Here is a 12168-nt window from a genome sequence, read left to right on the forward strand (position 1 = left end):
AATAGGTTTAAAGGTCCTCTCGGTTGGATGCATTTTCATCAGTGTTCATTTTTGTAAATGTAAACATCTGAATGAATAGCCACAAGGTAAAAAGGCATTTCCTGACCCATTCGACTGCTATTTGAGATCATGGCAGTTCAGGACAAATCTAATTCATTTTCTCAAGATGTTTTTCTGGTTTCATTTTTTTTCCCTCTTTAGGAGAGCTGAGAGATGACAGGTCAGCTTCATTTCGATGGTTTTCCTTTGAGTTCTCTAACCTAAGCTCTGGGTTTAGACTCCTATTCAGCTGATTCTAGAAACTTTACGACTGAAGACCAACTTCCTACCTTAAGGCTGCAAGTTCATGAAAGTGTTTACTGAGTCTGGTTCTTGGATATACAATGCACAACTTGGGAAAACTCACACATATTTGTCTTTCCCCATGGACCTCAACACTCTAGGATGAAGATAGGAGGATCAGTGGGTGGGGAGAGCACTTAGTTTCCCCAGATAGTAAAATATACATATTCATTTATGAGAAAAGTTTGTGTGTTTAAATGCAGTTTTTGAACAATTAGTTTTGGGAGTAGGATATAAACAAGCACAATCTAAGAATCTGCAGGCTGCTTTTTCTACTGTGGACATTAGCTATAATTCAGTCATGATTTCCTAATGTTTAGGGAGCTATTGTGGCATAGTGGGTAGAATGTTGGACTTGGAATTAGGATAACTGAGGTTCTAATACTGCATTAGGCAATACTTATATGATCTTGGACAAATAATTTAATTTCATTGAGCCTTAGTTTCTTTATCAGCAAAGTGGGAATAATAATAGCACTGACCATCAGAGATAGTAGATGGAAATAATTTATGAAGAGCCTGCATCGTGTGATTGATTGAGATACAGTGTATAAAATGATCCACAAATTTTGAAGCACTATCGAAATTATACTGACACCACCATCATCACCATCATGATCAAAACCATTAACATCATCTGGAGAGGCAATCCCTATAAGACAGGCCTGGGGGGGGGGGGTGCGGTTCAAAAGATTTGAACTGAAGCTTGCCACTAATTAGTTCTGGGACACTGGGGTCAGCCAGTCAACAGCCATTTATTAAATGCTTACTTCAAGATAGGAACTTGCTAAGTGCTGAGCATAAAATGGGAAAGGAAGGGGTAAAAACAGATCCTGCCCTTGAAGAGCTCCCAGTCTAATGAAGGAGACCATGCAAAAATAAGTAGGTACTTAGATCTATGCAGGGTACATGGAAGAGAGCGTCCATTTCCTCTCCTGCTGATGTTCTATCATTTTTTCAGTTTGTTCAACTCTTTGCAATCCCATTTGGGTTTTTCTTGGCAAAGATACTGGAATAGCTTTGCCCTCTCCCTCTTCAGCTCATTTTACAGATGAGGAAACTGAGGCGAACAGGGTTAAGTGACTTGCTCAGGGACACACAACTAGAAGGTTTCTGGGGCCAGATTTGAACTCAGAAAAATGAGTCTTCCTGACTTCAAGCCTTGCACCCTATGCAGAAATTATTCACATAACTTGCCTCACAGGGATGATTAAAAGAGGTAGCATGGGCAAAAGCCATCTGAAAATGATTAAAAGCTATATAATCTTTCCAGGCTGTGCGAGTTGCCTCTTGCAAAGTCATGAGGTGGTATTTATGTTGGTCAAAGGTCCACACCCACTGCCCCAATGTCCCTTTGTACTCACATTGCAGCTCTCCTCATTGTCTGGCCGGTGAGGAAGGATGAAAGAAAAGACTGAAAGGGGACCATCACACTTGTCAGCAGGTTGAGTGAAATCAAGGCAACTCGTAATGATGCTGTAGTAATGAGTAGGGATTGGAATGGAGCTTCCTTCAACATGTCTGGTGGAAGAAAAAAATTTTAATGTAATGTAATCTTCCTTCTCTCACAATAAAAAGATTAACTCTCACACATGGTAAGATCATTTCTCATTTGCAGGCAAAAGAGTTAGTTAAAGCTGACTGTCCCTCATGCCTAGAACTCTGTACCTCCTCATCTCCGTCTTCTAGACTCAGCTAAAGTCCTGCCTTCTACAAGAAGCTTTTCCCAATTCCCCTTAATACTAGTTCCTTCCCTCTGTTGATTATCTCCAATATATTCAATCTATAACTTGATTGTACATAGTTGCTTGCATATGATCTCACCTAATTGACTGTATGTTCCTTTTGAACAGGGACTGTCATTTGTCTTTCTTTATATCTATAGCACTTGGTATGGTGTCTACACATTGTAAGTGCTTAATAAATGTTAGCTGACCAAATGACTGACTGATTTAAGACTCTCCACCAATTGGCAGTAACCCATCTCTCTAGCCTTATTTCCCATGATCTCCACTCCTGCCTCATACTTTACATTCTTGGCAACTAAACAATAATCTGCTCTCCAAACTCACCATTCCATTTCCTCACTCTGTATACTTGTCCAAGTATACTGTTCCCCATAATTAGGATGCACCCCTTCCTCATCTCCACTTCCTAGAATCCTTATCATCTTTGAAGGTTTTGCTCAGGAACCACCTCTTCCAAGTAGTCTTCCCTGATCCCTCTAGCTTTTGTTCTGAGGGGTTGAGTAAATTCACCCAAGGTCACTTAGGTAACAAATAGCTGTGTGAGAACTTGGAACCAAGGTCCTCTGACTCCAAATCCAGTGCTCTTTCCACAACACCACCCTGTCATCATTTTAATTTTAGCTCAAAATCTAATATTGTTAGAATTCTGGAACTACAAAGTTGGGAGGGACCTCTACTCCAAAATATACTTAAAGGCAGGTAACCATCTTTTGCTTAAGGCTTCAAACCAGTGGAAACCTAGTACCTCTCCCAAGGCTTTCCATTTCATTTTTAGGCACATCTGCTAGGTGAGTTTTTCCATAGATCTAGTCTTATATGAGGCTTCCTCTGTATAAATTCAACCAACCCATTCCTCTAAGTCCTACTCTTTGAGCCAAGCTTGTGCTTTAGCAGTTACTCTCACAGCTCTGGATGATTCTTCTACCAGAGCAAACTATAACCCTGGCCTGCTTTCTCATACTGAAAAATTCTAGTCTCTAACGCACCTTTGGTCTTCCATAAAAGGCACACAAGGCCAAAACATTGAAATCTTTCCTTCTCTGGGCCATTAGTATTTCATTTCTATTTGGACAGTACTCAAGCTATCCACCCCAACTCTCCTTACACAACCAGGAATACAGCATCATCTTCTGTGCCTTTGTTCATATTATTCCCTAACACCTGTATACCTGTCCTGATGATCTTTGCCTATTGACTAATTGAATAAATTTCACATAAATTTTAAATAAAGAAAATTCCAAAAAAAATTGAGTCTTACTGTTTTATTTTGTCTTGTGTATCATGTAAACCATCATAGTCATAGTCAAAGATGGGCCCACTGATGACATTGACTCCATTCCTCTCAGTTGCATATCTTTTCACCAAAATCCTTTGGAAATAATTCCAGATTCCTGTACAAAGACACAATCCTGAGTGAGCAAAATACTTTGACTTTAAATGAACGATTGCAAATATTCTTCAATAAGCCAAAGACCACTGACTTAAAATTACATTACAAATTCATCTTCCTTCTTTCCTTCACCATCTTAGAATTTATCATATGTGGAATTCATTTCCTTTTCACCTTTACCTGTTAGAATTCCTGTTTTCATTCAAATAAGAGCTCAGGCAACTTCGACATGAGGTTTTGCTTGATTTCCTCTTCAGTTGTTCATTCTCTCCACCTTCTTGGTGACCCCATGGTTAGAGAAATAAGTCACTGAGCCATATTATAGGGGATCAGATAACCTGGTTTTTACTCTCCATTATCCCTATGAACTATCCAGATGAAGTAAGTCCTATGGGAAGAGGCTTACCTCCTTCTCAATCTCATTTATTTACTTCTGACAGAAGTCAAAACCACAGGATGGAGCTATGAGAACAGAGGACTGGTGGCACTCACTGGAAGAAGAGGGTTGTATTAATTGTTTATGGACTACTAATTCCATTTTTTTTATGTATTTTCTGTGAGGTAAAATGTATAACGGTTGTGCTGGAACCTATATGCACAATAAATCTGAGTGCTTGTATAGAATGATCTAGGAATTCTTTTTGCCCAATTATGTGGAGACCTAGAAATGACTTATATTGCAAATTCTAGAGGAAACTTTGAGCAGTAAGAGAGGTGGCCCAAAATAAATCAAATAGGATTGGACTGGGACTAACAAGATTGAACCCAATATATGAAAGCTTGGGGTAAAGAGCCCCAGCTTATATATGCTTTGTGCTTCTTTATCTGTGTATATTCTGTTTTGTCTTATAAAGGTCAGGGACTACAAAACTTTTTAATTTTTTTTTTACTTTTACATCCCAATGCCCACATATGATGAATGGAATTATATTTAGAGATCCCGAAATTTTATCAACATCCCTATTTTTGTATCAGTGTTTCTACAAAGGGTGAAAAAAATCAACTACAATATTTTGACTCCAGGCTCATGAGAGAAATACCAACAATTAGTCATAGGAGACCTTTTTGGTCTCACCATATTAGGAGGAATTCATGAGACAATAATAAAGTATTTTATAAAGCACTGTGAGGTCAGCAACAAATGTTTACCAAATATTGACTATATGAGACACAGGCATCTCAAATAGTATAGATGCAAAGGAGAAATCAAAACCTTCAAAGAGTTTATAGTCTATAGTTATCTTATTCTGACAGCAAAATATAAATATTTTATTGTTATCTTATAGATGATAAAACTCATAGTTAAGTGTCATGGCTAAGATTTCACAGCTAGTGAGGGTCAGTCTTAATTCAACCCATGGCTTTTAACTCCAAATCTAATACTGTTACCAGTTTCCTTATTTCCAATCCAGTAAATGTTTATTAAATGTCTATTACAATAACAATAATAGCTAGCATTTATATAACATTTTCAAGTTTCCAAAGCTATTCCCAGATCTTACTAATTTGATCCCTAGGAGGTAGATATTATGATTATACCCAATTTATAGATGAGGAAATTGAGCCTGAGAGTAGATGATTTGACTAGTGTCACAGGGCTAGTAAGTGCCTGAGGCAGAATTTGAGCTCATGCCTTTCTGACTTTTAACACTTTTAACACTGTGCCATCTACTTAATATGAGATGCCAAGAAATAAGTGGGTAAAAAGCTGATCTCAGAGATATACCTTACCTCTGGCACATACTGGTTGTATAATGCTAGACAATTCCCTTAACTTTCCAGTGTCTAAAGTAGGTCTCTAACAGTATAAACTACAAAAGACATCCTTCTCGAGAACCTTATCTACCTACCTTACTTTTATTCAAAGAAATTAATTTTAAGGTTACACAAAGAAATATATACATATATTGGATAACTTTCTTGGGAACATATCTTCTTTAATATTTTTATGGTACTAGGCTATGTGGTAAACATGGACTCTTCTATCCCCCATGGTACTTAGCATGGTATTATGCCCACAGATGACTCGAAAATATTTTCTGAATGAATGATTGCTTTTCAATAACACTCAGTGCTGTGCTCAGTGAAGCTTCAGACTTGGGTGGATTGCTTCCAACAGTTACCTGGCAGCTACGGAGTACAGTCAATAGAGTCCTAGTCCCAGAGTCAAAAAGACCAGAGTTCAATTCTGGATACTTTGTGACCCTGAGCAAGTCACTTAACCTCTTCTTTCCTCAGTTTCCTTAACTTCAAAATAAGGATAATAGCACCTACCTTCCAGAGTTATTATGGGGATCAAATGGAACAACTTTTTCATAGCACTTAGAATAGTATCTTGCCTACAGTAGGCACATAATGTTTATTGATTGATTGGCAGGCCCACAGCAGACACTTTAAATACTTGTTCCTTTATCCTGCCATTATTATCCAAAAGGATGGCAATAAAGACAAGCCTTCCAAGTAAATATGGGCAACAGAGTGCTGGCTCTGTGAGCACTCATGATACTAGACTGTTCTGCATGCCCAAATGCACTCACAAACTTCTACCTCCCAGACTTGCACCTGGTTGACCATCCTCTTGATGAAGCACCAATGTTATATAATTAAGGATGTCATCCCGAACGGGATGCAATTAACCAGCAACATAAAGTAGCATGGATGTAAATGGTAATACTGAACCCATACTTGTCACAGCTCCAACTGTGATATGTTAGTGATTTTAAAACAAAAACCACTCAATAAATGTCCAGGTGGTACCTGAGAGGGTCCAAGGATACTGAGCACATAATTTTGCTCAAATATTATTCACAACATATTTATCAAAATTTATATTGTATTTACCACAAAGCTGAATGCTCATGGAGCTCCATTTTTTCCTAACAAAGGACTAACAAAAATCAGGGGAATTTTTTTCATTGCTTGGTTTTTGGAGAGAGACAGATTCATAAAAAGAAGTTAAAGTCACTGATTTAAAAATTAAGGACATAGGAGAAAAACATTTATTTAATAACTACAATGTACTCTAATTCTCCCATCAAAAGAAGGTGGAAAAAGAGAAAAAGGAAGAGGCAGAAGGGGAGAGGAGAGGAAAGGCAGAAGTATACAACAAAGAAGGGGGAATCAATAGGTTTTAAAGTACATAACTATGGTTCATACTCTCCTATTCAATGTGGATATGGTTATCAGCTTATTGTCTCACATTCAGTCCTTTGAAAGCCCAATTAGCTAGCTAACTACTGTTCAGGCACTCCATCTGCTCTTTATACCTTCAAAGGCTCTACTTCAAATGGGTTAAATACAGCAGCCCACCAAAGGAGAAAATATTCTCTGAGTTATAATAGCAGTAACCAGAAAATCATCCCCCTGGAGACCAGAGAAAATCAGCCTAAGGTCAGATTTCCTACCTACTTTTTATCATTCGTGAGAATGTGGTCCTGGTGGAAAGAAAAAGAAGATGGGGAGAGGAAGACCAAATGCTAATCTAAGCAGAAGGCACTAAATGGGGGAGGGAAGAAAACCAACACAATGAGAACACTCAAAAGGCCAAAGACCACAGCAATGTGGCATGTGAACAGACCATCCTGCTGCTGTAGGAGGACACAGTGAGTACTCTGTCCAAGGCCTGTTGCAATGCCAACATCAGGATGGTACTGTGTGTTTCCTTTATTACCGCTTAGACAAAAATGTGTCAGTAAGGAACAAAAGGCCTCTGGCAAACTCTGACTTGAGAAAATTAAATGAAGCCACATTCCAAAATAACATTTGCAAGAATATATTGACATGGGACTCTGGAATGCTCAAACTAGACCTGAGAATGAACGAGAAACCTGGCCTTTTAAAATTTTAATATATAGGCATATATGTGTGTACATGCATTATATATGTGTATGTACATACACACATTTGTGTATAACCTTGCCTTATACAAGTATAGAAAGATCTTTAATTTTCTACATATGAAACTCTTCTGCTTTTCAATTAAGTTACTTAGGAGACAGTAAAAGGGCATGACTTCAGGAGTCAAAGGACTTGGGTTCAAATCCTGCCTTTGACACTGATTATCTGTACAATAACTTCAGGTAAGTTATTTAATTTTTCTCAGTCTCAAGTTTCCTCATCTATAAAATGAGGTGGGGAGCCTATATGGCTTCTAAGGGCCCTTTAGCTTTAAATCTATCTATGATCCAATATATGTTTTTGCTCATAAATAAAGTGACCACACTACAATTTCTCTGAACTTTATATACCATTTTTCCAGTGTCAGAGTGGGCAAGGCATTTTCTCTTTGCCAAGTTGGGACTCAGTTTCTCATCTCTAAAATGAAGGCGATGGTCCTCCAATATCCTTTCCAGCTCTAGGTCTATGTATGATTTTATGTCACTTTCTAAATATTTCTCACATTACTCTCTTTTATATATAATTGTATTCTAGCCAAATTACCATAATCTGGAAATATAAGCTAAAGTGCTACAGAGCTTATTCATGCCACTCCTTCCAACTAGAATGCCATCATTGCCATCATCATCATCCTCACTGCCTATTAAAAATCTCCCCATCTTAGCTCAAATGCTACTTGCTCTTACAAAGTCTTTTCCAAGATCTGAAATGAATTGTAAAATTCTCCCTCATCTAAACTCCACAAAGATTTTGTTTGTAGTCTCTCTTAAGGTGTTTAACTCCAATAGAAAGCACAACTTGATCCTAATTCCTTCATCCCAGTCACTAAATTGTAAGGTCACTGAAGTCTGACACGATGTTCTAGCCACTTCCAAGCTCATCTCAGGACACTAACACAGTGCGTTGCACATCATAAGGACTCAATAAATATTTGTTAAATGAATCAATTAACAAATGAATGTGGCACAGTCAGAGAACAGAGTGTTCTATTTCATCATGGAACTGTATCTATCATACATGGATGACCAATTTTGAAATTATCAGTAAACAATCACACCTAAGCCACTAAAACAGTACTGAAAGTAAATTAATCATCCTTTGGGGATTCAGAAGACAGTTTATGAGTCTATGGTATTTTAGTCCACACTGAAAATAATGCATAAGAGCCTCTTAGTAAATGCTTGATGGATTATACTTTGTTGTTGAATATCATTTATCATTGGACCAGTAAAGCACCAAAGTTCTGATATCTAAAGTTGTCTGCTTATCAGAACTCTCAATAAGTACTTTTGACCATTATCTCAACAGAAAATAGACAAGTATTAAATGTATGCATGTATGTGTGTATATAATGCCATGTTATATGCAAAACAAAAACTGTTCATACCCATTAACCCAGCAATACTACAACTGGTTATATATGGCTGCTATCTATAACCAATTACTGACACAGTGTTCCTTAGTCATTTTCAGTTATGTCTGATTCTTCATGACCCTTTCTAAGGTTTTCTTGGCAAAAATACTAAAGCAATTTGCCGTTTCCTTCTTCAGGTTGTTTTACAGATGAAGAAACTGAGGTAAATAGGGTTAAGTGGCTTTCTCAGGGTCATTACACAATTAGTGTCTGTGGTCAGATTTGAACTTAGGTCTTCTTGACTCTAGGTCCAGCATTCTATCCATCATGCCACCAATGTATCCTAGATGACACAGTGAAAAGTCCCCAAAACAGACTTTTTATCACAGATTTTTTTTAAACTGTTGGGGGTGGGGGGAGTAGATATTTATCATGAGAAAGGCTGGATAAGTTGTTGCATATAAATGTAATAAACCCTAAAAAATAATGAATATAAGAAAAACAAAGTAGCATGGGAAGATATGTACGAATGGATACAGTAAATCTAGCAGAATCATGATATTATTATATACAGTAACTATATAAAGGAAAACACCACCACAAGATGTCAGAACTCAGATTAAAACATAAAACATACCTCCCCTTGGTAGAAAGGTGTTGGACTATATAGATAAAATAAGACCTCTACCCATGATGGCAAACCTATGTCACGAGTGCCAAAGATGGCACACATAGAGCTCTCTGTGGGCACACCCACTGCCCTCCTACCTACCCCCCTCCCCAGTTCATTACTAGAAAAGCAGAAGGACTCTGGAGGAGCTGCTCCCTTCCCCCTCTCCACTGAACCTCCCTGCCCCTCTGCCCAGCAGCCCAATGGGAGTATTTATTCCCCTCCCCCCTCTACCCTGGCTGAAGAGATTCCTCACTTTGCCCACCCTTCTGCCCAGTAGTCTAATGGGAACACACAGGCGGTAGGGTGGGCTGCTCACAGGCAGCAGAGCTAGAGAGGAGCAGAGTGCTCAGGTTACTCTCCCCCTCCCCTTCTCTATAGGTGCTGAGAACATTCCTCACTTCACCTGTCCCTCTGCCCAGCATCCCGATAGGATTGCTTTCTCCCTTCCCTCTGTGGGGTAAGGGGAGAGTAGGGCACATGTGATACTCCATCTCGGGAGTGTGGGGGAGAGAAGGTCATAGCACAATCTCTAGAAGGTTCCCCATCACCGATATTTGATATATCAATGTGTTCATGTTTAATTAATAAAGGAGGGTTTGGAAAAACCACATTGGGGATGAATGGAGGGGAGAATGGCATTAAAAGGGCAATTTGATTGCTCCATGGATAAAGAGCTAGGTCTGGAGAGAGGAGGTTCTGGGTTCAAATCCAATATCAGATACTTCCTAGCTCTGTGACCACTGGGTAAGTCACTTAACTCCAATTGCCTAGCCCTTACTGCTCTTCTGCCTTAGAATCAATATCAATTCTAAGACAGAAAGGGTTAAAAAAATCTACTAATACATTGTATTCAAAGAGAAAATTAATCCCTACTCTGTCACTCACTAGTTAAACACCATTAGGTAAGACCCATAATTGCTCTGAGCCTCAGTTCCTTCATCTGTAAAATGGTTATTTACCTACTTTGTTAAATTGTTATGAAAAATGAGTGAGATAAGATAATTTCAAGCAATTTTGTAATCTATAAAGCACTATATAAATGCAAAGCATTTCCAATATTATATAAATTCATAGGTAGATAAAAAGGCAATTAATAACTGATTGAGTATCTTCACAACTGCTTAGGCTAAATGTACTTACTTTGAGATTTAGAACACTTTCTCATGTGGTTATTGATAGTTTTGATTTCTTTATCTGAAAATTGCCTATTCATGCCCCTTGCCCATTTATCAATTGGAGAATGACTTGATTTTTTATACAACTGATTTAGCTCCTTGTATATCTGAGTAATTAGACCTCTGTCAGAGTTTTTTGTTATAAAGATTTTTTCCCAGTTTGTTGTTTCCCTTCTGATTTTGATTGCATTATTTTTGTTTGTACAAAACCTTTTTAATTTAATATAATCAAAATTATTTATTTTACATTTTATAATTTTTTTCTAACTCTTTGGACTGCTATACTAGCCACAACACAATTATCCAGGACAATTCTGAGGGATTTATGGAAAAGAATGCTACCCACATTTAGAGGCAGAACTACAGGAGTGGAAACACAGAAGAAAACTGCTTGAACACATGGGCTGATGGGGACATGATTGGGGATGTCAACCCAAAATGACCACACCAATGCACCTATCAATAATATGGAAATAGGTCTTGATAGATGACACATGTTAAAACCAGTGGAAATGCTCATCGGCTATGGGGGTAGGTGGGTTTGGGGAGGTTAAGGGGAAAGTAAGAACAAGAATCATGTAACCATGGAAAATTTTCTAAAATATAAAAATTAAAAATTAAAAACAAAACAACAAAAAAAAATAAATGTACTTACTTTGGAAGGCAGGATACATTGGAATCATGTTAGTGACAAGGAAGGCATCATATTTAGATTCTGCAGAAGAGCTCAGATCTAAAAATTATGAATGGAAACAATGTAGTGTTAATGACTTACTTGGGCATCACCAATGTGAATTGGGTCAGATTCTCAAACTGGCAGGCTTTGCCTATGGGTACATCTATGCATTACCTGAGCAAATCCATCTTTTTCCCTCTTCCTATTCCCTCTTCCTCTAACCATATTCTCATATGCATATTCTTCTTCCTTTCACAGCTCCTCCAAGTACAAATGCATTCAAACATACATACACATAGCACACACATGCCCTTTTTTCTTCCCTTCCCTTTCCTCCCATTTTTCTTCCCTTTATTTCTGCCACTTTCATTCCTTCTTCCTATCAATTCTCTGGTCTAGATAAGCATTATCCAAAGATCCTGCTTATTCCCATTGAGGAAATTCAATATTATTTTTTAACCTTCAAATAGAGAAGGAAAATTGATCAAAGATATTAAAAGTAATTACAAAATATCAAAATACTTCTTAGAGATTGCCTCTATTATGTATTATGCCTCTAAAATCTATCTTATTAAAGGATCAGGGTAAAAACGTATGGATAAGTAATAAATGCCTTTGTCACTTTATCAGTAGAAAGAATACTGGCCTTGTCAGGTTCATGCCCTGCCTCTGACATTTACTAGCTAGGTGATCTTTGGAAAAATCATTTACCTTTTCTAAGCCTTAATTTCTTCAGCTCTAAAATTATGATAATAATACTTTCTCTACTTATCTCACAAGTGTGTGTTATAGAAAGTATTATATAATCTAAAGATAGGTACATAGAGATAGATGAATGGATGGATAGAGAAAGAAAGAAAGGAAGGAAGAAAGGAAGAAAGGAAGAAAGGAAGAAAGAAAGAAAGAAAGGAAG

The 12168-nt window shown here is 37.6% G+C and overlaps 1 protein-coding gene across 3 annotated transcripts in view; it reads right to left on the reverse strand.

Moving 5' to 3' along the window:
* Positions 1–12168, reverse strand: part of ENPP2 (ectonucleotide pyrophosphatase/phosphodiesterase 2) — a 131622-nt gene that overhangs the window by 2466 nt on the left and 116988 nt on the right. For all 3 annotated transcript variants that reach the window (XM_044668930.1, XM_044668923.1, XM_044668916.1), the window contains 3 exons: positions 11235–11312; positions 3349–3481; positions 1707–1863 (listed from right to left, as the gene is read on the reverse strand). In XM_044668930.1, the coding sequence (XP_044524865.1) occupies positions 1707–1863; positions 3349–3481; positions 11235–11312 (368 nt within the window). The remainder of the gene's footprint in view (positions 1–1706; positions 1864–3348; positions 3482–11234; positions 11313–12168) is intronic.

This window comes from Gracilinanus agilis, chromosome 1 (genome assembly GCF_016433145.1).
Source record: "Gracilinanus agilis isolate LMUSP501 chromosome 1, AgileGrace, whole genome shotgun sequence".
Lineage (NCBI taxonomy): Eukaryota > Metazoa > Chordata > Mammalia > Didelphimorphia > Didelphidae > Gracilinanus > Gracilinanus agilis.